This window comes from Alligator mississippiensis, chromosome 16, assembly GCF_030867095.1.
Source record: "Alligator mississippiensis isolate rAllMis1 chromosome 16, rAllMis1, whole genome shotgun sequence".
NCBI lineage: Eukaryota > Metazoa > Chordata > Crocodylia > Alligatoridae > Alligator > Alligator mississippiensis.
The window spans coordinates 435,729-453,032 of NC_081839.1; the positions used below are offsets into that span (position 1 = coordinate 435,729).

Genomic DNA, 17,304 nt, shown 5'->3' on the forward strand with positions numbered 1-17,304 from the left:
CGAAATCTGAAGGACCTGCTTACTCCCCCCAATTCTAGCAATGCCTCCTTTGATTTATGCTATGCCAGAGGTGCATGACACCAAGATTTAGACATAGGGAGGTGAAATCCTTGCTCTGCAACGTTTGCAGCCTAAGAAGATACTGCATAGGCAGGTGGGAACAGGTTCCCTTTCCTTCTCCTTTTTTCAAAAAATGTGAGCATGACAGGCGTACAAGCAGGTGGGTATATGCATGAGCATGGGGGTGTGCACTTACACACGAGGGAACAAGCAGCCCAGCGTGCGTGTTTCTTTCTCAGTGTGAGCTTGCCTTCCTGTGTTTATGGAAATGGGGGATATTTGCATGTGCTAATCATTTCCCTGCTTGCTCTATTTAGGTTTTTTGTATTGTTTATTTTTACTTTCCTGGTTTGGATTAATTCAGTGAACAGGGCACTGTTAAAAAGGTGCTGCTGGAGAACTCCGCCCTCTTTATCCCAAATGCCACTACATCTACAGGGGAGTCCTCATGGGCTTTTCCACCAAGATAGACAAGAGAGTTCATGAGTCCCGGGCAGGACAGGAATTTGAGTACAGTATTGTGAAGTGTACTGGTGGTAGAGACACATTTTGGGGGCTCAGTGATCTCCTTCAAAAGCTTGCACACGTAAAACATGAAACCTGCCCAAGGTGATGCTTCTAGCCTTTATGATTTTGAAGTGAACCTTGCAACTATGATTGCCTGTAACTGAAGTAACAAGCCTACAATTCTGCGATGAGGGCTGCATGAAAGACTAACCATTCGCCTCAACAACCATTTCTTTTGACATGTGAAGGTGGCAAGCGAGCTGATTAGCAACATATGAGAGGCAAGGATTTCTTAGGGTGGTGTCTTTTACCAGCCCAGCCCTGTAGTTCATAGTTAGACAAGCTTCCAACTGCAAGACTTTCTTGGTTAACAACTACACCAAAGGTTCTTCATGGTGCCGTGTTGCACACGTCCTTCCATGCAGATACGAGCAGAGAGAGCGAGGCGCTACTGGAGGCGGCATGTCCCGAGCTGCAGGCCTTCTGTCAGAAGCACGGCCTAATGTTTGAGGTAAATTGCCTGTTCTGTTTAGTACAAAGCATTGCTGTTGCCTCTGCTTATTATCTCACAGCCTTTTCAGCCTTGTCCAGAGATCATACAAGTACACGAGACAAGAAAAGTGACTTTCGCTCCAAAAATGCTCCCTGAATTTCTCGCCTTCCCAAAGCAGCGGGAGGAGAGCTGTACTGGCTCTCCAGGCTGTATGCTTAAGAAGGCATTCTCCAGCTATTTGGGTTGGTCTAATAAAAGATATCAAATTCACCCAAGGAACCTTGTCTGCCTAAGGAGGCATTAGGCACCTAACTCCTGTGGATGTCAATGAGGAGTCAGACAGGATTTGGGTTTACTTGCTACCGAGTTCATCCTCTCACTCTCACCAGATCCTGGCTGGTAAAATATTCTTCACTCTCTCTAACAAAGGGCTGCTTTGTTCTTCCACCCAGGGGCAGATATTATTGCAGGAGCTTTTCCATACCCACTGTGCAGAACTTTTGGCAGGGAAGAGGCTGCTGCAATGCCAGGGCTCGGTCTTATTTTTCCTGTAACCACAGGATCCAAATATTGTAACAAAGACTTCCCAGATTATCAGGCTTTCCTGACTTGAACAAACAGAGCCACCTACCAGGCGCCCACGGTTCAAACTCCCCACCACCGGTCCTGACAGATATTCCTGGGGAGAGGCTTTAAGCGCCTCTGCGTCTCTGTCCCATTTCTAGCTGCTCAGGTAGAAGAGACGGACATGGGACCGGCTGCTTTCAGTTTGGCTTTCGTAAGCACAGGGGATGGGGCAGCCTTGCTACGTGACAGGGATTATTCTGCTGCCAGGGTTGTTGTGTCTGCTTTGAACTGTTCTGCAGATGATTGACTTCAGGTGGGGTGTTTGTGACCTGGCTGGCCCGGATCACACCGACACAGAACTCTGCCTGGAGGAGATTGAATCCTGCCAAAAGCTGTCCGTGGGAACCAGCTTCATCGTGAGTACACGGCCGCATGGGAGCCCCAGTGCCGGGTCGGCGGCACGGGGCGCCCCGCGCGGCCGACACCCCGCTCCCCGCAGGCGGTGCTGGGCCCGGACCCGGACCCGGACCCGGACCCGGGCGGCGGGGGCGCGCGGCCGCCCCGCCTGGTGCCGGCGGCGGAGTGGGAGGCGCTGGCGGCGGAGGCCGAGGCGGAGGCTGCGCGGCTCCTGGCGCACTGGTACCGGCGCGACGACAACGCGCTGCCGCCCGCCTACGCGCTGCGGCCGCTGCCCGCGGGGCCCGGGCCGGAGGCGGCGGCGTGGCGGCGCGCGGGGCCGCGGCTGGGCTCGTTGCTGCGGCGGGCGGCGCGGGCGGCGGAGCGGCGCGGGCTCCTGGGCCCCGAGCAGCGGCGGCGCTACGAGGAGTCAGGTGCGGGCGCTGTGCGGGGCGGGGGTGCGGGGCCGCCCCGCCCCGCCGCTGCAAGGCGCCCCTCCGCCGTGTCGCTGCAGGGCTGGAGCGGCAGCTGGAGCGCGGCCTCCGCGGCGCCAGCGCCTGCGTGCTGCTGCGGGAGACGGCGGGGGCCGGCGGGCCGGGGCCGGGCTGGAGGCGGCTGCTGGACGGCCCCGACGCGGAGCGGGTGCGGGTGCTGGCGCTGCCGGCGGAGGACGCGGCGGGGCGCGGCCGGCCCCGGCCCCGGCCCCGGCCGGAGCTGGAGCTGGAGCTGCGCCGGCAGCTGGTGGGCGCTGTCCGCGAGCAGGTGGAGCGCGGGCTGCGGGGCGCGGAGCGGGGCGCGGAGGCGGAGCGGGCGGCCGCGCTGCTGCGGGAGCTGAGCCTCCAGGCGGGCGCGGGGGCGGGCCGCGGGCTGGCGGGCGGGAGGCAGCGCCTGGCGGAGCGCCTGTGCCGCCGCCTGGGGCAGGACGAGGCGGGCGGGCGGGCGCACGCGCCGCTGGTGCTGCTGGGGCCGCCGGGCTGCGGGAAGACGGCGCTGATGGGCGAGCTGCGCCGGCGGGTGCGCGCCGCGCTGCGGCCGGGCGCCGTGGTGGTGCTGCGCCGCCTGGGCGCGGCGCCGCTCCGCTGCTCGGTGCGCGGGCTGCTGGCCGGCCTGTGCCTGCAGGTGAGCCTGGCCCTCGGCCTGCCGCCGCCGCCCGCGCGCCTCACCCGCGCCTACGCCGGCGCGCTCCGCTGCTTCGGCCGCCTGCTGCTCGCCGTCTCGCGCCGCGGCTCGCCGGCGCTGGTGCTGCTCCTCGACTCCGTGGACCGGCTGCTCCCGGCGCCCGGCGCCCGCAGCCTCCGCTGGCTGCCCAAGGCCTGCCCCCCAAACGTGCACGTCCTGGTCTCCCTCTCTGCAGCGGAGCACGGCCTCCTGCAGACGCTGCGCGAGGCCGTGCCCGAGGCCGAGGCGTACTTCGAGATGGGGCCGCTGTCCGGCGAGGAAGGCAGGGAGATGCTGGAGGGGCTGCTGGCGTCAGCCGGGCGGAAGCTGAGCCCAGCTCAGCGGGCGGTTCTCCAGCACAGCCTCCCAGCCGGCGGGGACCCCTTGCTGTTTCAGCTGGCTTTCCAGCAGGTCCGGAGCTGGGCCTCCTACACCCCGCCCTCAGCACTGGTGATCAGTCGCACGGTGCAGGACGCCCTGCACCAGCTGTGTGACACGGTGGAAAAGCTCCATGGCTCAGTCCTGGTGTCGCGGGCTCTTGGCTATATTGCCTCCTCCCGGTGAGTACCAGTGCTGCCCCTCCGGAAGCGTCTTGCAGTCAGTCTCCTGCCTACTTCTGTTGCGGGAAATCTGTTTAAATGCATCGGCAGATAATGCAGCAGCTCTGCCCTTTTTCCAGCCTGCAGAGATCTTTAATACAAACTCTTCTCTTGCCCACCAGCCTGTGTCAGTCCTGGCCGGGGGGCAGCGTGTCCCATACTTAATCTCCCATGCTCATCCAGTCCTTGTCAGTCTCGGAGCCAGTGGGTGCCCTGGTTGTGGGTGTCAGATGAGGTTCCCACAGATGCTTGTTCAGGGGCAGCACTGGACTACAAGCCATAGTGTGTGAGAGATGGGAGGAGGAGAATAACCTCCCCCTCTTCCTACACCCATCCTGCAGGAATGGGCTGGCAGAGGCAGAGCTGAAGGACATCTTGTCCCTTGATGATGAGGTTCTGTCTGAGATTTACCAGCACTCCTCTCCTCCAAGTAAAACCATCTTGCGTTTTCCCCCTCTGCTGTGGGCACGACTTCGCCGTGACGTTCAAGACTGCTTAGTGGAGAGGCAAGCAGATGGCTTCACCCTTCTTGGCCTTGCTCCCAGGTACGCGGGGACACGCTGAGGCACGAATTCCTGTGTCTGGGATGTCCCAAGTCTGAGCTGTGCAGAGAACCCGTCTTAGGCTCTTTGTCCCCGCTCTGCTCTTCATCCCCATCGGCACCAACTCATAAGAACGCTGTGCCCTGGCTTCTCATTTCAGTGCCTTCCCTGTTTCTTTCCCTCTCCAGGCAATTTGCTGAGGTTGTGCAGAATCGTTACCTGTCCGCACAAAACCAAACCAAATGGCATTTGCTCCTGGCAGATTTCTTCAGGGGGACTTGGAGCTGGGGGATGAAAAAACCCTTTCTTTTGCCACTCTGTGGCACAACTCTCAATGCTGACAGGAAGGTGAGGCGTGTCAGCAAGCCTTCTGTGTAACCCTGAGCTCCATCGCTGATAGTCCTACCTCTAGCAACAATCTTGTTTCAGGTCACCTCTTGCTCTGCTCACCTCTGCAATATTCCTATAGCTACCATCTCCCACAGGATGTCGCCTGAAGGGCTGGCCATTGCATCATGAGACAGCACCCAGATACTGCCATACTAGTGTCATTAGAAAAATTAATCTGCAGACTCTCTCTCCCCTGTGTTCTCCTCAGTAATCTCCTTTCTTTCCCAGGTAGCACCTCAGCCGCTCTGGTTCTCTGATACTGTTGCAAATCAGAGGAAACTGAGTGAATTCCCTTTTCACTTACTCTGTGCTGGGCGAATTGAGGAGCTAAAGCGGGATGTACTGGGTAAGGGCTAGGGGGTGCAATGCTCAACAGGGGACATTTTCACGCCTGCACTTGCACACAAGGGAAGCACAGAATCGCAGCAGTTCTGCATGGAAAGCACTGGAAGCTGCCAATAGCGTCAACAGGCAAACTAGGAAGGATATCTGTGAAAGAGAGAGAGTTAATTCTCCCAGTCCCCCATTATCCTTTCCTCTGTTACTGAAAGAATCAAACCTGTGTCCAACTCCTCCTAAGGCTTAGAAGCAATTTTTTAAAAGTAGCAGAGGAAAAAAACACACACTCTGAGAGAGACCCAAAAAGGAACCATGAGAGTGACAGTCCTCAGCTTCCCTGGAGCAGGCCTTGATTTTCCACAGCCCGCCCACCCACCTCCTACGGTTGTCAACTCCCCAAGCCCTCAAGTAGCTTTGCTCCCCCTTTTGCCTGATCTCTTCTCTAATAGTCAGCACTCCTTCCTGCAGGGAATATGAACTGGATCATCTGTAAAATCACTGCTGCTGGAATAGAGAGTGTTGTGGATGACTTTGCCATGTGCATTACTCATACTAACTGCCCAGAATTAAGTCTTGTGCGAGATGCACTCCTCCTCCTGAAACCAACCATTGATGATATGGATGGCGTTGTAGGTAAGAGCTTGACTTTGTCACACTTGCAAGTGGGCAGATCTTTTCCAGGAAAAGGGGTGCCCCTCTGTCTCCCTAAAAGAAACTTCTTTCTGGGTCATTTCAGTTAATGGCCTCCCTCATGCGGAGAGCTGGCACAAGACTCATACAGTGCTTAGGTCTGGCAGAGCTACTGCATGGGACATGAAAAGTCATCAGCTTTCACCAACAAGTCCAAGGGAATCTTCCCAGTAGTTTTCCAGCTCTGTGCAGTAGTAACACTAATTAAAGAGAAGGATTCACAATTTCCTTCCAAAATGGAAATGCTCCAACAGTCAGTTAACTCCACCTGCACTTTTATGCTATGTGATTTACTGCTGTATCCGAGTGTCTTGTGGTGGAAACACAATTTTGAGACCTTCGCTTCAGTTTGTTGCATGTTCTTAGTGTATGAACTGCAGTGCATACAGGATGTTGCTAGTGGCCTCTCCCAGGTGTACCGTGGCCACGAACTGGGAGCCTTTGAAATCTCCTTTTGTTTTTCCACCTTGCAGGAATGAGTACTATATATACAGAAGTGCTGGCCAGGCTTCATTTTTTCATGTCATCTTATCCGGACCTCATTGGGAGGTTGTGCCAGCAGTGTCTACACTGGTTTGAAGTCTGTCCGCATCCTGTTCTCATCCCACTGTGTGGATTCCTTCAGCCTCCTGGTGGGCCTCTGCAGAAGACTCTCACTGGGTTTCTCAAAGGTAAGGGTTAGAGGTAGGGGCATAGTAAGGACCTTTGCTCAGAGAATTGAGATCTCCACAGAAATTGACAGGCACAAACCATCTTGAGTCTAAAAATACAGGTGCGAAAAACTAGTTAGCGCTGGTGTCAGCACTTTCTGGTCTGTGCATCTCTTGTCCCCTAGCAGCTGTGCCACTTGTTATTTGCTGCCTGGGAGATGATGTGCGATTTCTCGGTGTCTCCTGGTCAGTTTCAGACACTTAAGTAACTTTATCCATCACCGACACTGAGCCATCAGCACAGCACATATAATCACAAATGTCAGCAAACAGAAGGGAAGCCTGAAGAGGACTACAAGAAAATGACTGCTAATGCTCACACTAGCCCAAGAAATTAAAACCTAGATTTGGTTTTCTGTTTTTTTTTTAATCTATTTCTCAGCGTGAAGTGGTGGCATAAGTGTTGTAAACAGTGCATATTGTGCTCTGTTTGATAGGCAGAAGTAGGTGCAGCAGTAGCATCCAGTTTGCAGAATATCAAGACTTATTAATATTTGGTTCCCTTATTTCCTGGCATTAGCCACCTGTAGCAATGCTTCAGTAGATTAGAAATAAAGTTTGCCAGGCTGTCCCAACATATACAGAATGAGACAAGATAGCTCCTAAACTCCTGGCTTCACAAAGAAAAAGGATCCAGATCTATTTGCTGATTATATAATTTATAATGAGCTTTGCACCAGATTCATGTGGAATTGCTGAAAGGCCAAGTCTCTCTCCCATGCAATAAAAGGGGGAACACTGGTGTAGATACATCTGAAGGAATCTAATTTAGCCTGGTTGGCTTCACCGTATCATTACCCAGGTGACCTTGGCAAGGGACCTGCTGCTGTCACAGATGGGAAGAATTCCACTGCAGCAGTTTTCTAGGGGTCTCCTTGTAGCCTACAGCCACTTCTTTCATCTGTGTTTCACTGCAGGTGTCACAGTACTGGAGCTCAGTTCTGAGCACAAGCTGATGGTAGCAGGGTCCCAAGACGGTTCAATGCTTGTGTGGAACATGGAGAATATTGAGGTGATGCAAGCCCTGACTGGTCACACTGGTGAGCCTTTCAAGAGACAGGAATTGTTCCTCAACTTCTGCTTCATTACACGTCAGGCAGAGCTGTGCAACAGCAATACCCAGACCTCTGTATTAGCATTTTTTCCTAAGATTAAGGTGCTGTCAGTTGCATTCGAGGGCCAAGTTCTCCTCCACAAAACAGATTCCCCTAATAGTGATCAAGGAACTTGCCCCAAATGAAAAATCATCCTAGGATGCAGCAACTGAAAACCTCTAAATGCCTTAAAACTGACCCTCTCTCATGTTGTCATGCAATTCACTCTCCTTAGAACATTTTTCTCATGGCCTTACCAGGGCCCCAACTGCATCGGATCACTCCTATGCTATAAGATCAGCAAGTACACCACAGCTAATGGTAAATTCAGGCATTTTATGTAATTGTGGGAAGTGTTTATTTGTATGAAATAGAATACAGCAAACACATGACAGAACAAGCTAGAAACAACCTGTTGTTTTAGATTTAATATCCACTGCAAGGCCGTAAGTGCAACCATTAAATGATCAATAGGACATTCCTCTGCGATGCGTGCTATAGTTTGGATTTTGTCTCACACGCACGCACGCGCGCGCACTTGGGGTCTTGATAAAATTCCATTTATGTAGTAAGCAGTTGCATCTAACTTGTCCAGTATGAACCCTGTTTAACATTGTCCAGCTCTGCCTTGGTAAAGCAGAGCCAGGAGGCTTAGATGTGGGGTTCGTGATGAGAAATGTATTAGTGGTGTCAATTGCACTCCATTGCTGGATCCATTTTTCCTTGATGTTAAAGTTTTTGTCATTCAGCTCTCTTCTCACATGCCAAAATGGCCTTCTCAACTTAAGCCTTGGCTTAGAGGGGGGTCATTACATTCCTGAAAAATTAGTAGTGAATTGAATGTAAGCAGCTTTTTGTAGACTGTTTATGTTGGAGATCGGGAGGAGGGGTATGAGAGGACACACAGCCAAGGAACAGGAGTGTATCTGCAAGTACCTGCTGTGAGTCGCTTTGTTTCATTCAGTTGAGAGTCAATCGGGCTGGCATAGGTGCTCCTGCCCCAGACTGGGGAACAATACTCAGCCACTGAACAAACAAGAGCCAGCACCGACATTCTAAAAACTTCAGCATCGCTTCCCCATCCAGTTTTGAGATGATGTTATTACGTGTGGCAAGTTTGTTCTTATTTATTTGTAGATGATGCCTAGAGGCGAGATGAGAGTCAAGGTGGACTCCTAAATATTTGGGGTTGGGTTCATAGCTGACCAGTTTTCCACAAAAGCCGATTCTTAGATAGGTGTTCACCTGTGCGTCGATGAGGTGAAACAAGAAATAAACTTTTGTCAGGGTTGGGCTTCAAATGTCATTCATTAAAATAGTTGTCTAACTTTACCAAATCATTACCAAGTGGTTCCAATAATACTAGGGTCAGAGCCCTGTGTGAGGATAGCACTACCATCAGCGTAAATAAGTTTTCTTGATTGTGTATAGGGAATATCGTGTATACCAATTGGAGAGGATGGGTGTCAGAACAGAGGCCTGTGGTAAACTGCTGTTGACAAATCAGCGCCCCCCTTTTTGCTAACTCTCTTCTCTGCTATGTTGTAGCCGAGGTGAAGTGTGTGAAAGTGTTTGGAAAAGGGACTTCTGCTGTCTCAGCTGCCATGGATCACACTTTACGCATCTGGAATTTAGTTTCTGGCACAGAGAAGTTTTCAATCGAGGACACTCACTTCAGCAAACCGCATCTGTGTCAGCTTCACGTTGATGAAAGGAACATGGTTGTTTATTCAGCATCAGGTGAAAAGGTACAGAACTCGTACCCGTTCCATAAGGTAAAATGCACAGAGAGGATTACAGCCTACTATGGGTCTGAGTAGAAAACTGAAGAAGTTGTTATAACATCAGGAAGGTTAAGGAGTCAAGTGACAAGCTGGTCTTCCGGTCCTCACTCTGTAGGATATTTCTTAGTACTCTACCTCATATAGGTAATAACATTTTTAAATGATGGGACTTGCTTCCCTTCCCTTCCATTGACTAGTGCAGCAAATCTTATTTTCAGCAATCAACTTACCAAGGAACTAGAAAAGAATATTGATTGCTTGGAGCCTTGATAGATGCAAGAGCCAGGTATAAGTGCTTCCAAGAAATCTTTTGTATGATGCTCCAAGATATTTAGTGTGAAAGGCAGAAGCAAAGCCAGTATCTAACTTCCAGAGTGAATATGCAGTTAAATGTTGAAAGGGACACAGTGGGACTAGGCCATATGTCAATCCTTCTCCTTTTTTACTAGGTTAGTGGCTGGCATCTGGAAACAGCAGAACTTGTTTTCCAGATTTCTGGTGATGTCCAAGATGTGTGGCTGTGTACTGCTGTGTTTGTCCCAAGGCTGGTAATTCTGACAGTGTCTGAAGGAGGAATAGTGTGCCTGTGGGACAGAAGCACTGGAGCAATGCAGTCTAAACACCAGCTATCGTGGCTACAGAAAGAAGCACCAACTTGCAGCGCTTTGATCCAGAAGCAAGGAAAGATGGTGGCAGGATTTAGCAAAGGGTCCCTGTCCGTGGTATGTGGCTATCTGCTTAGCTGTGCTATAATGTTTTAGGATTTAAATCTGCAGGTGGATCCTAGATTATCTCTTCTCAGTGTCATTTTGCTCTGTGCTGCTGTCCATATCTTTGGTCTTTTATCATTGCATAAATTATTTGATATATTTTTACAGTTCTGTGACTTTCAAGAATTTCCAAGGCAGCCAATCTAACATGACCTGTCACAAGGTCCTCTGTCTGTTCTTCTGCCTTTTCCTTATTGTCTGTCAGCAGCAACACAATTGTGAGGTGTCAATGAACTAGGGTGCTGTGTCTGACACTGCCAGAAACTCACTGTGAGACTAAGCACATCATTTTATCTCTTGGTGCCTCAGTTCCTCCACATGTAATAGGAGAAAAGTATGTATCACTGGAATGTTATCTGTTCACCAAGCACGTTCAGCTGCTCTGGGGATGGAAGTTGCCACACAGCAGAAGAATATTGTTAGGAAAGGAGAAAGGCATGCAGAGGAGAAAACTTGCAGTGAGACCGTCCTTGTAATTGTCCACAGAAAGCAAGTGAAATGGATCAAGTCACAGTTCCAGGCACCATTTCCAGTTGTGCTAAACTGGACACAGGCTAGGCCTCCAGAGCTCTTCATCTCCTCAGGATGAGCACAGCAGGCTCCCTAGACCTTATTTTCTAAAACTAGAACAGTTTTACTAGTCTATGCTAGTGTACATCTAGGAAGCATACAGAATCAATGGGCAAACCAAACTCCACTCCTTTCAGTTACAGTCAAGCAACATTTATCTTCCACCTAAAGAGAGGCAGCTTAACAAACCTAATTTAATTTTCTGATCATAGCTTCTTTTTGCACAGATTTCTTCTGATGGAACCAGCCTGCTGGAGAAGCTTCCTCAAGGTGTTCGCTTTGTGGTGACATCAGAAGATGAGTCCCTCCTTGCTGCAGGTTTAGCTCCAGCCCCGATACTTAGGAAAAATATCACCCAGTTTCTAAAAGATGACAGCACAAGTTATTCCACATATTGCATACCAGATGCTGCTCAAACAGGGGCCAAAATGGGGGAGGTCTTCCTACTTTATTATTACAGTCTAATTAAGAGGCTCAAAGAGTGGAAAGGAATGGGTGACATGTACCTTTTGCAAAGAACTCACACATGGCCAATGTACCTACACCCTCGGTCATGCACACTGTAGGATTTATGACGGGGTAAATTTAACTCCTAGATTTCTGAACTGTTTTCATTAAAACAACTTCAGTAACACACACTGACTGACTAACACAGTATGTTAGGGATGCCAAGCACTTGGCTCAGTGGATCTGGCTTGATCTATACCCTGAGAACTTGTATTTAAAAGTCTTGTAGTCCAAGTCTTTGTACCCCAAACCAATACATTCAGTAACTACAGTCCATTCTTTTAGGCTTTGGGGAATACGTGAGAGTGTTCCTGGCTGATTCAAATGGATTCTGCAGGTTTCTAGCAACAGACTTGGAGCATGAAGGTGTGGTGCATACAGCTGTTATCTCTTCTGACAATAACATCATTGTTACTGGCTCTCAAGCTGCATATATCCAGGTGAGGGAACCAGGACAACTTTCCTGAACTGCCTTTTCCAGACATAACTCACAAAATGTGTGAGGTGCTGATCACGTTCTGCACAGCCACAAAATCATCCCCAAATCAGGTTGTTAAAGTACTTTTGTCATTGCCTTATTTGAAGATCTCTTCCCCCTTCTTTCCTGGTTTTACTCTTTTCTCTGTTCTCCTGTTATCTCCATTTCTGGCACTGAACCAAAAACAGTAGCAGTTTGTAAATATATTGAATGCCAGGCTGAGGGGAGCTGCTAGCTAGTATAACACATTTTTTCTTTAAACATTTAAGCTGTACTATGCACTAACCAAGAAAGTTAAAGCAGTCCTGATGGAACATTCCCTACCTGTGGTGCCATGTCTTGCCAAAAGGGCTAATACCCAGAAATGTCTGCAGGATCATTCAGAACACGGATCAAACTGTGCTGGCCCAGGTGAATGCTGCTAATGCAGTGCTGCTTTTGGAAGCTGTCCCATCTCTCTTCATCCTGTATTCTGCAAACTCAGTTTTTCTTCTTTTGTTTTCAGTTTTATGAGGACAGGTCTTATGTACTGCAACATGGGCTTTATTTCTCAGAGGTCTAGTCTATAAAGATCACAAATCAACCAATCTCCTGAGTAGGGACAGTGAGAGGAAAGGTCATTGCTTTTTGATTGTGTCTTCTAATCATTTTGACTGCATACCTCTTTTTCCTAATTCTTCCTAGGTGTGGAGTTTATCAGAACAGGGTTTGCTGAAGGATACCTTGAGTAACCTGGGAACACCAGCAACATTCTTAGCCCTGCATGGTTGTACATTGGTATCTGCTTCCCACAATGCCCCATGTGTCAGAGCATGGGACCTCTCTTATGATAATAAGCACAACACTTTAGCACCTTTCCTAGATTGCAGTGCAGTGTCTCAAGATGGGAACTATGTTTACTTCCCTCAGCCTGGAGAGAACCATAAAGTCGTCATCTGGAACAGCATAGAAGGTGAACTGCAATCTAAAGCATATCTGTAGAGAATTAGAGCTGGCCATGGTGGCAGGGGGAGGCAGTATTATGCAGGAAAGCAAATGACTGATTCAAGATAACCAGAAAAGGTTGTTGATCTCCCAACAGGGATGCAAAGCCAATCCCCTGAAGGTCTGGGTTAGGTTGAAAGGGCCTGTAGATTGGAAATCCACTTTTATCATTCTTATTTGGCTTTCTTTTTGTCCGTATCATTATGACAACATATTCAGCTCTTATTTTGTCTCTCTCAGCTGCCCTTATTGTGAAGTTATAGGAAAAATCCACTCTCAGCTCTGTAGAAGAGAAGTTATCCATGCAGAACCAGCAAAGGAAAGGCCTCACCACTCATCTTTTCTCTTGCAGGTGCAGAGTGTGACACACTGGACACCTCTGCTCAAGTGAGAAGTCTGGAGGTGGCTGAGCAGAAAAAACTCCTTTTCACTGGGCTGGTATCTGGAACAGTTCTGGTTTTTCCACTGAATTCCAGGAAAGATGTGGTGTGCATCCCACCCCCGGAGTCACAAAAACCAGTCAACCACATAGCACTCAACAGGCAGGAAACACAACTGGTCGTAGCATATGATAACTTAGTCCTTGTGCTGGATGTCAACCCTGGAGAGCCATGCCCAGTGATTGACAAGCCCACTTATACCTTTTATACGCAGCTCCCTGCTGTTATTTCCAGCGTGGCTGTCCTTACAGGCTGTCGGGTCCTCTATGGCATGTCCAGTGGGGACTTATTCCTTTATGACTGTCCATGTTCCCAAGTATTTCCTTTGGAAGCCCACCGAAGCAAAATCACTTGTTTAGAAAATAGTCACGGAGAACAGTGGGCACTGAGTGGCTCTGAGGATTCTCTGCTGTGTCTATGGGACTTGGAGCTCTGCCAATGGAAACACGAGATCTGCTACTACAAGGTACTGCACCAGCAGAGCTTGGGAACACAACATTATTAGTCATTTATTCCAATGAGCCAGTACAGACATAACTAGTCCAATTTTCAAATAGCGGGCTTTCCAAACACTGTAGCAGCTAGGTGCCTCCTTTTGGCATCTTAGGCCTGAACTGCACACTTGTATCCAGGTTTAGCTACCTCGTTAAAGAGTATGCTTTCTAGAGAGCCCACCGATGACCTAGTGCTGTTAAATTTTTTCTAGCCCCAAAACTCACATCTTCAGAGATGCTTGGTCAGAACTTATCCACCACATTCACTTAATTGTTTGCTTGCATCCTGTTCTTGGTTATGCACATTGTTTAGCTGAGGTCAAGTAAAAGCAGCATAAAGGACTAACAGGCTCAGCCCTGTGGAGTCCCATAAAAGGGGAAGTGATGGAAGAGCTTGAGCTATTTTTCAGCTTTTCACCTGTGCCTGACAGGCCTCAGCCTTTACCCGATAGGCTGCACAGTTTGCACTCACTCCTTTTGGTAGCCTTCTGAGCTTTTACAGGACACTTTTTTTGAAGCGCTTTAGAAGCTTAAAAGCAAAATGCCAAGCTTGTTGCACTTTCAGTCTCGCTTAGAACCACTCTGGAAACATTGGTTAAGTTAAAATGTATGCCCGTTCTCAACTACCTAACAGTCAAACCATCTAGGTCGTCTTAATCTTCATGTGCATTTACCAGTACATTAGGGTCTAATTCAAACCCATTATCCATTTTTAGCATTCATCCTTCTTGAAAGGTATTGAATGTGCTTGCTTCTCAAAAGATGATAAATACCTGTATACTGGATTACTGGATCAATCCATTGCAGTTTGGGATGTTTCAAATGGTAAGTAAATCTGTATCGCCAGCTAAGACAAGAGGGTACACCTTACTACATCATTTTCCAACCTTTTGAGCTAAGCCCCCAATTCTGTTTGTACTGACCGGCCCCCTCGCCCCAGAGGAGCAGCGCAGCCAGGCACAAGGCATCCCTCATCCTAGCAGCTGCTGTGGCTCTGCTCGGCTCAGCTCTAGCACCTCCTGCTTTGGCCCTGCTGTGGCTCTAGGCTGCACGCCCACTGCACTGGGCTCCCAGAGGTGCAGCAACCCCCTGGCAGAGCCTGCCCACCCCCACACCCCCCCATGCAGCTGCAGTGGCTCCTTGCAAGCTTCTTTCCCATGCCCCACTGTGCTGCACCCCCACCTCCATGCCCCCCAGGGGGGTACGCCTCACAATTTGACAACTTCTGCTTTATTGTATATATTAAACAGGTATGTAAGCTCCTTTCTGCAGTACAAAGGAAAACAAAATTTACACTCAGTTTAAATGAGAAACTAACTTGGTTACATGTTAGCACAAGGAATTTGGGATCTCTCTCCTGGCCAAAAAATAGATTTTTGAGAGAGAGAGAAAGTCTCTGTAAGTTGCAGCTACATATAGATGGGCACTGACCCCTACCTCTGCCTCCCTTGAATCCATGAGAACATCCCACAAGTGCCTGCCAGTACACCCTGACCTTCTGTGACACTGCAAAGAGAAGTACCATCCCCAGTGTCAAAAAGGCCTCATTACACTGACTAGCCCAGGGGCAGGCAGTTATTTCTGTCAGGGGGACACTTACTGAGTTTTGGCAAGCCATCAAGGGCCCCATGTCAGGCAGTCTGGGGCAGATAAATATTCATTTTCTACATTTTTTAGGGGCCCCACAGGTGGGATAGAATGGCCTGGCAGGCCACATTTTGCCCACCCCTGAACTAGCCAGTGACATCAGTGTCTAGTTTTTGCCATAGATGTAGTACTTTCTACAGCAGGGAAGCTGCTTGAGGGCTTGTCAGGGTCGATGTGTAAGGTACCTTAAAATTCTGTATTTAGACTCATCCTAAAAGCTTAGGCCCACATAAGAGCAAGAACATCATATGTGGCATAAGGGAAAAAAATGTACGCTTCCATTTTCCTTGCCTTTCCTCTGTTAGATACTGTTGTGTGCTCACTCTTATTTCAGGGTTACATAACAATTGTGAACTTTATGCTTTAGCTTGTTATAAGGCTTGTACTTGTCATCCTCTCACAAAGGATGGGCAGCTAGTTTAAACAAAGATGTTTAACTCCAGCTGTGTATTCTGCAGTTTGGATTAGTAGACTTCCTTTTGTTAAGCTGACGTGACAGGGGGCTTGCCTTCTGATCTGTCAAACAGGTATCCAGAACACTACTGGAACCGTAAGTAATGCACTTTCTTCACTGCAGGTTACCGTGCAGTAGCAAGTGCTTTCAGGGCAGCGTGCCCATGACCCTCTAAGACAAGTTAATCTCTGCAAGTTTTATGGCAAAATCCTTTATAGGCTTCTATTATCCACCCCGATCCTTGTTACAGTCTAAAGGAGCTGATGACAAACTTCCCACCCTTCCTTCACATTAACACCAGTAATTACGGGGCCATTTATGGAAAACGGCAGGGCCTCCTGTCCTTCAAGTGTAACGTCTTATGCTGCAAATCATTTCCTTTTCATCTCCTGCAGGTGCTCTGCTGGCTGTGCAGTGTGTGCATGCAACTGCAAGAAGAATCGTGCCAACTGCTGATGGGTTTGTTGCAACAACAAATCTTGGCTATATAATTCGTGAGAAGTTCCACTGCCCACAGTCCAGCAGCCACCAGCACGACCCGCTCCAGCACGTGGAGGCAACATGCACAGTCAAATCCAGGAAGGGAGAAGAGGCAAATTCAGGAGTGCAGCATCACAATCAAGGAAATACCTCCAGACACCAGAGTCAAAACCGCAAGCCTTCACAGATCTGTGCAATTGTGTAAGAGGAGCGAAGCAGCAGATCAGGACCACGCAGCCTCGGGACCCAAGATCAAGCGTTCAGGCCGAGCCTCTTAAGTCAGAAGCCGAGAGCTGGGGTCAAATTCGGGAGTTACTAGATCTCTTCTCTGCTCAAATCTACGCTACGCAACAAAGAAAACCTAGTTAACTATAGTATTTCCCAGTGTATTTGATCAGTTAGCATTCAGGATTTCTTAGTGCCGCTGCACTGCAACAGTCAAGTAACGCACAGGGAACGTGGGCGCTGCGCTCGTGACGCTGCCTGCGCTGCGTTAGGTTTTAACGGGTCAACGTGCTGTTAATGCGAGTGCCTCATTTACCAGAAGCAGAGTCAACCGTCCGACTGCTGAACCGTTAACACGCGCCATGAGTACACACGAACCCCTGCTGTTGTGAGCTGCCACCACCCCCCGCCCGGCCTGCGCTAGGAGCTGCGCACGCCTGGTCTGTGTGTACAAGGGCTGCAGAGCCCGCAGTTCGCACGCCCATCGCGGCAGGAGCAAGCTACCGGCCCACGAGCCCTCGCTGCCTGCGCACAGAGAGAGAGCAGCCGCAGATTTCTGAGACTGTGATTACAAGGGTCGTGTGTCCGGCGGGCTGCCGCAGGGAAGGTCTTTGCACTAATCGGTTGTTTGTTGGGATATTATTAGTTCCTCCTAAAAGTAAAGGAACAAGTTTTATGGCGATGTAGTTCGGAGGCGGTGCCCCCTCCCCCACACAACTTTCAGGATAGCTTTACTAATAAACTTCATACGAGAGTCTCGACTCCAGCGGGCTGCTTGCGCTGTGCCCGGGCGGCGGCGGCGGCGATATCTGCCGCGCGGCTACGACCGACCGGCCGCTCGACAGGCGCGTGCGGGAGCTCGGCACCGCGGCCGGCCGCCCACGCAAGAGGCGCTCCGCACTTCGCCGGGAAGCCCGTGCCTGCTG

At 49.8% G+C, this 17,304-nt stretch overlaps 1 protein-coding gene across 1 annotated transcript; it reads left to right on the forward strand.

The window, feature by feature from the left end:
* The first annotated feature begins 1,626 nt into the window (after positions 1–1,626).
* NWD1 (NACHT and WD repeat domain containing 1) lies at positions 1,627–17,132 on the forward strand. The gene is made up of 18 exons (XM_059719909.1): positions 1,627–1,838; positions 1,927–2,043; positions 2,127–2,373; positions 2,436–3,741; positions 4,122–4,325; positions 4,511–4,670; positions 4,941–5,058; positions 5,520–5,684; positions 6,215–6,412; positions 7,369–7,491; positions 9,094–9,293; positions 9,779–10,051; positions 10,897–10,987; positions 11,462–11,616; positions 12,339–12,606; positions 12,991–13,544; positions 14,289–14,397; positions 16,069–17,132. The coding sequence occupies exons 1-18, from the start codon at positions 1,809–1,811 to the stop codon at positions 16,356–16,358; spliced, it is 4,608 nt and encodes a 1,535-aa protein (XP_059575892.1). The 5' UTR covers positions 1,627–1,808; the 3' UTR covers positions 16,359–17,132.
* Positions 17,133–17,304: the final 172 nt, after the last annotated feature.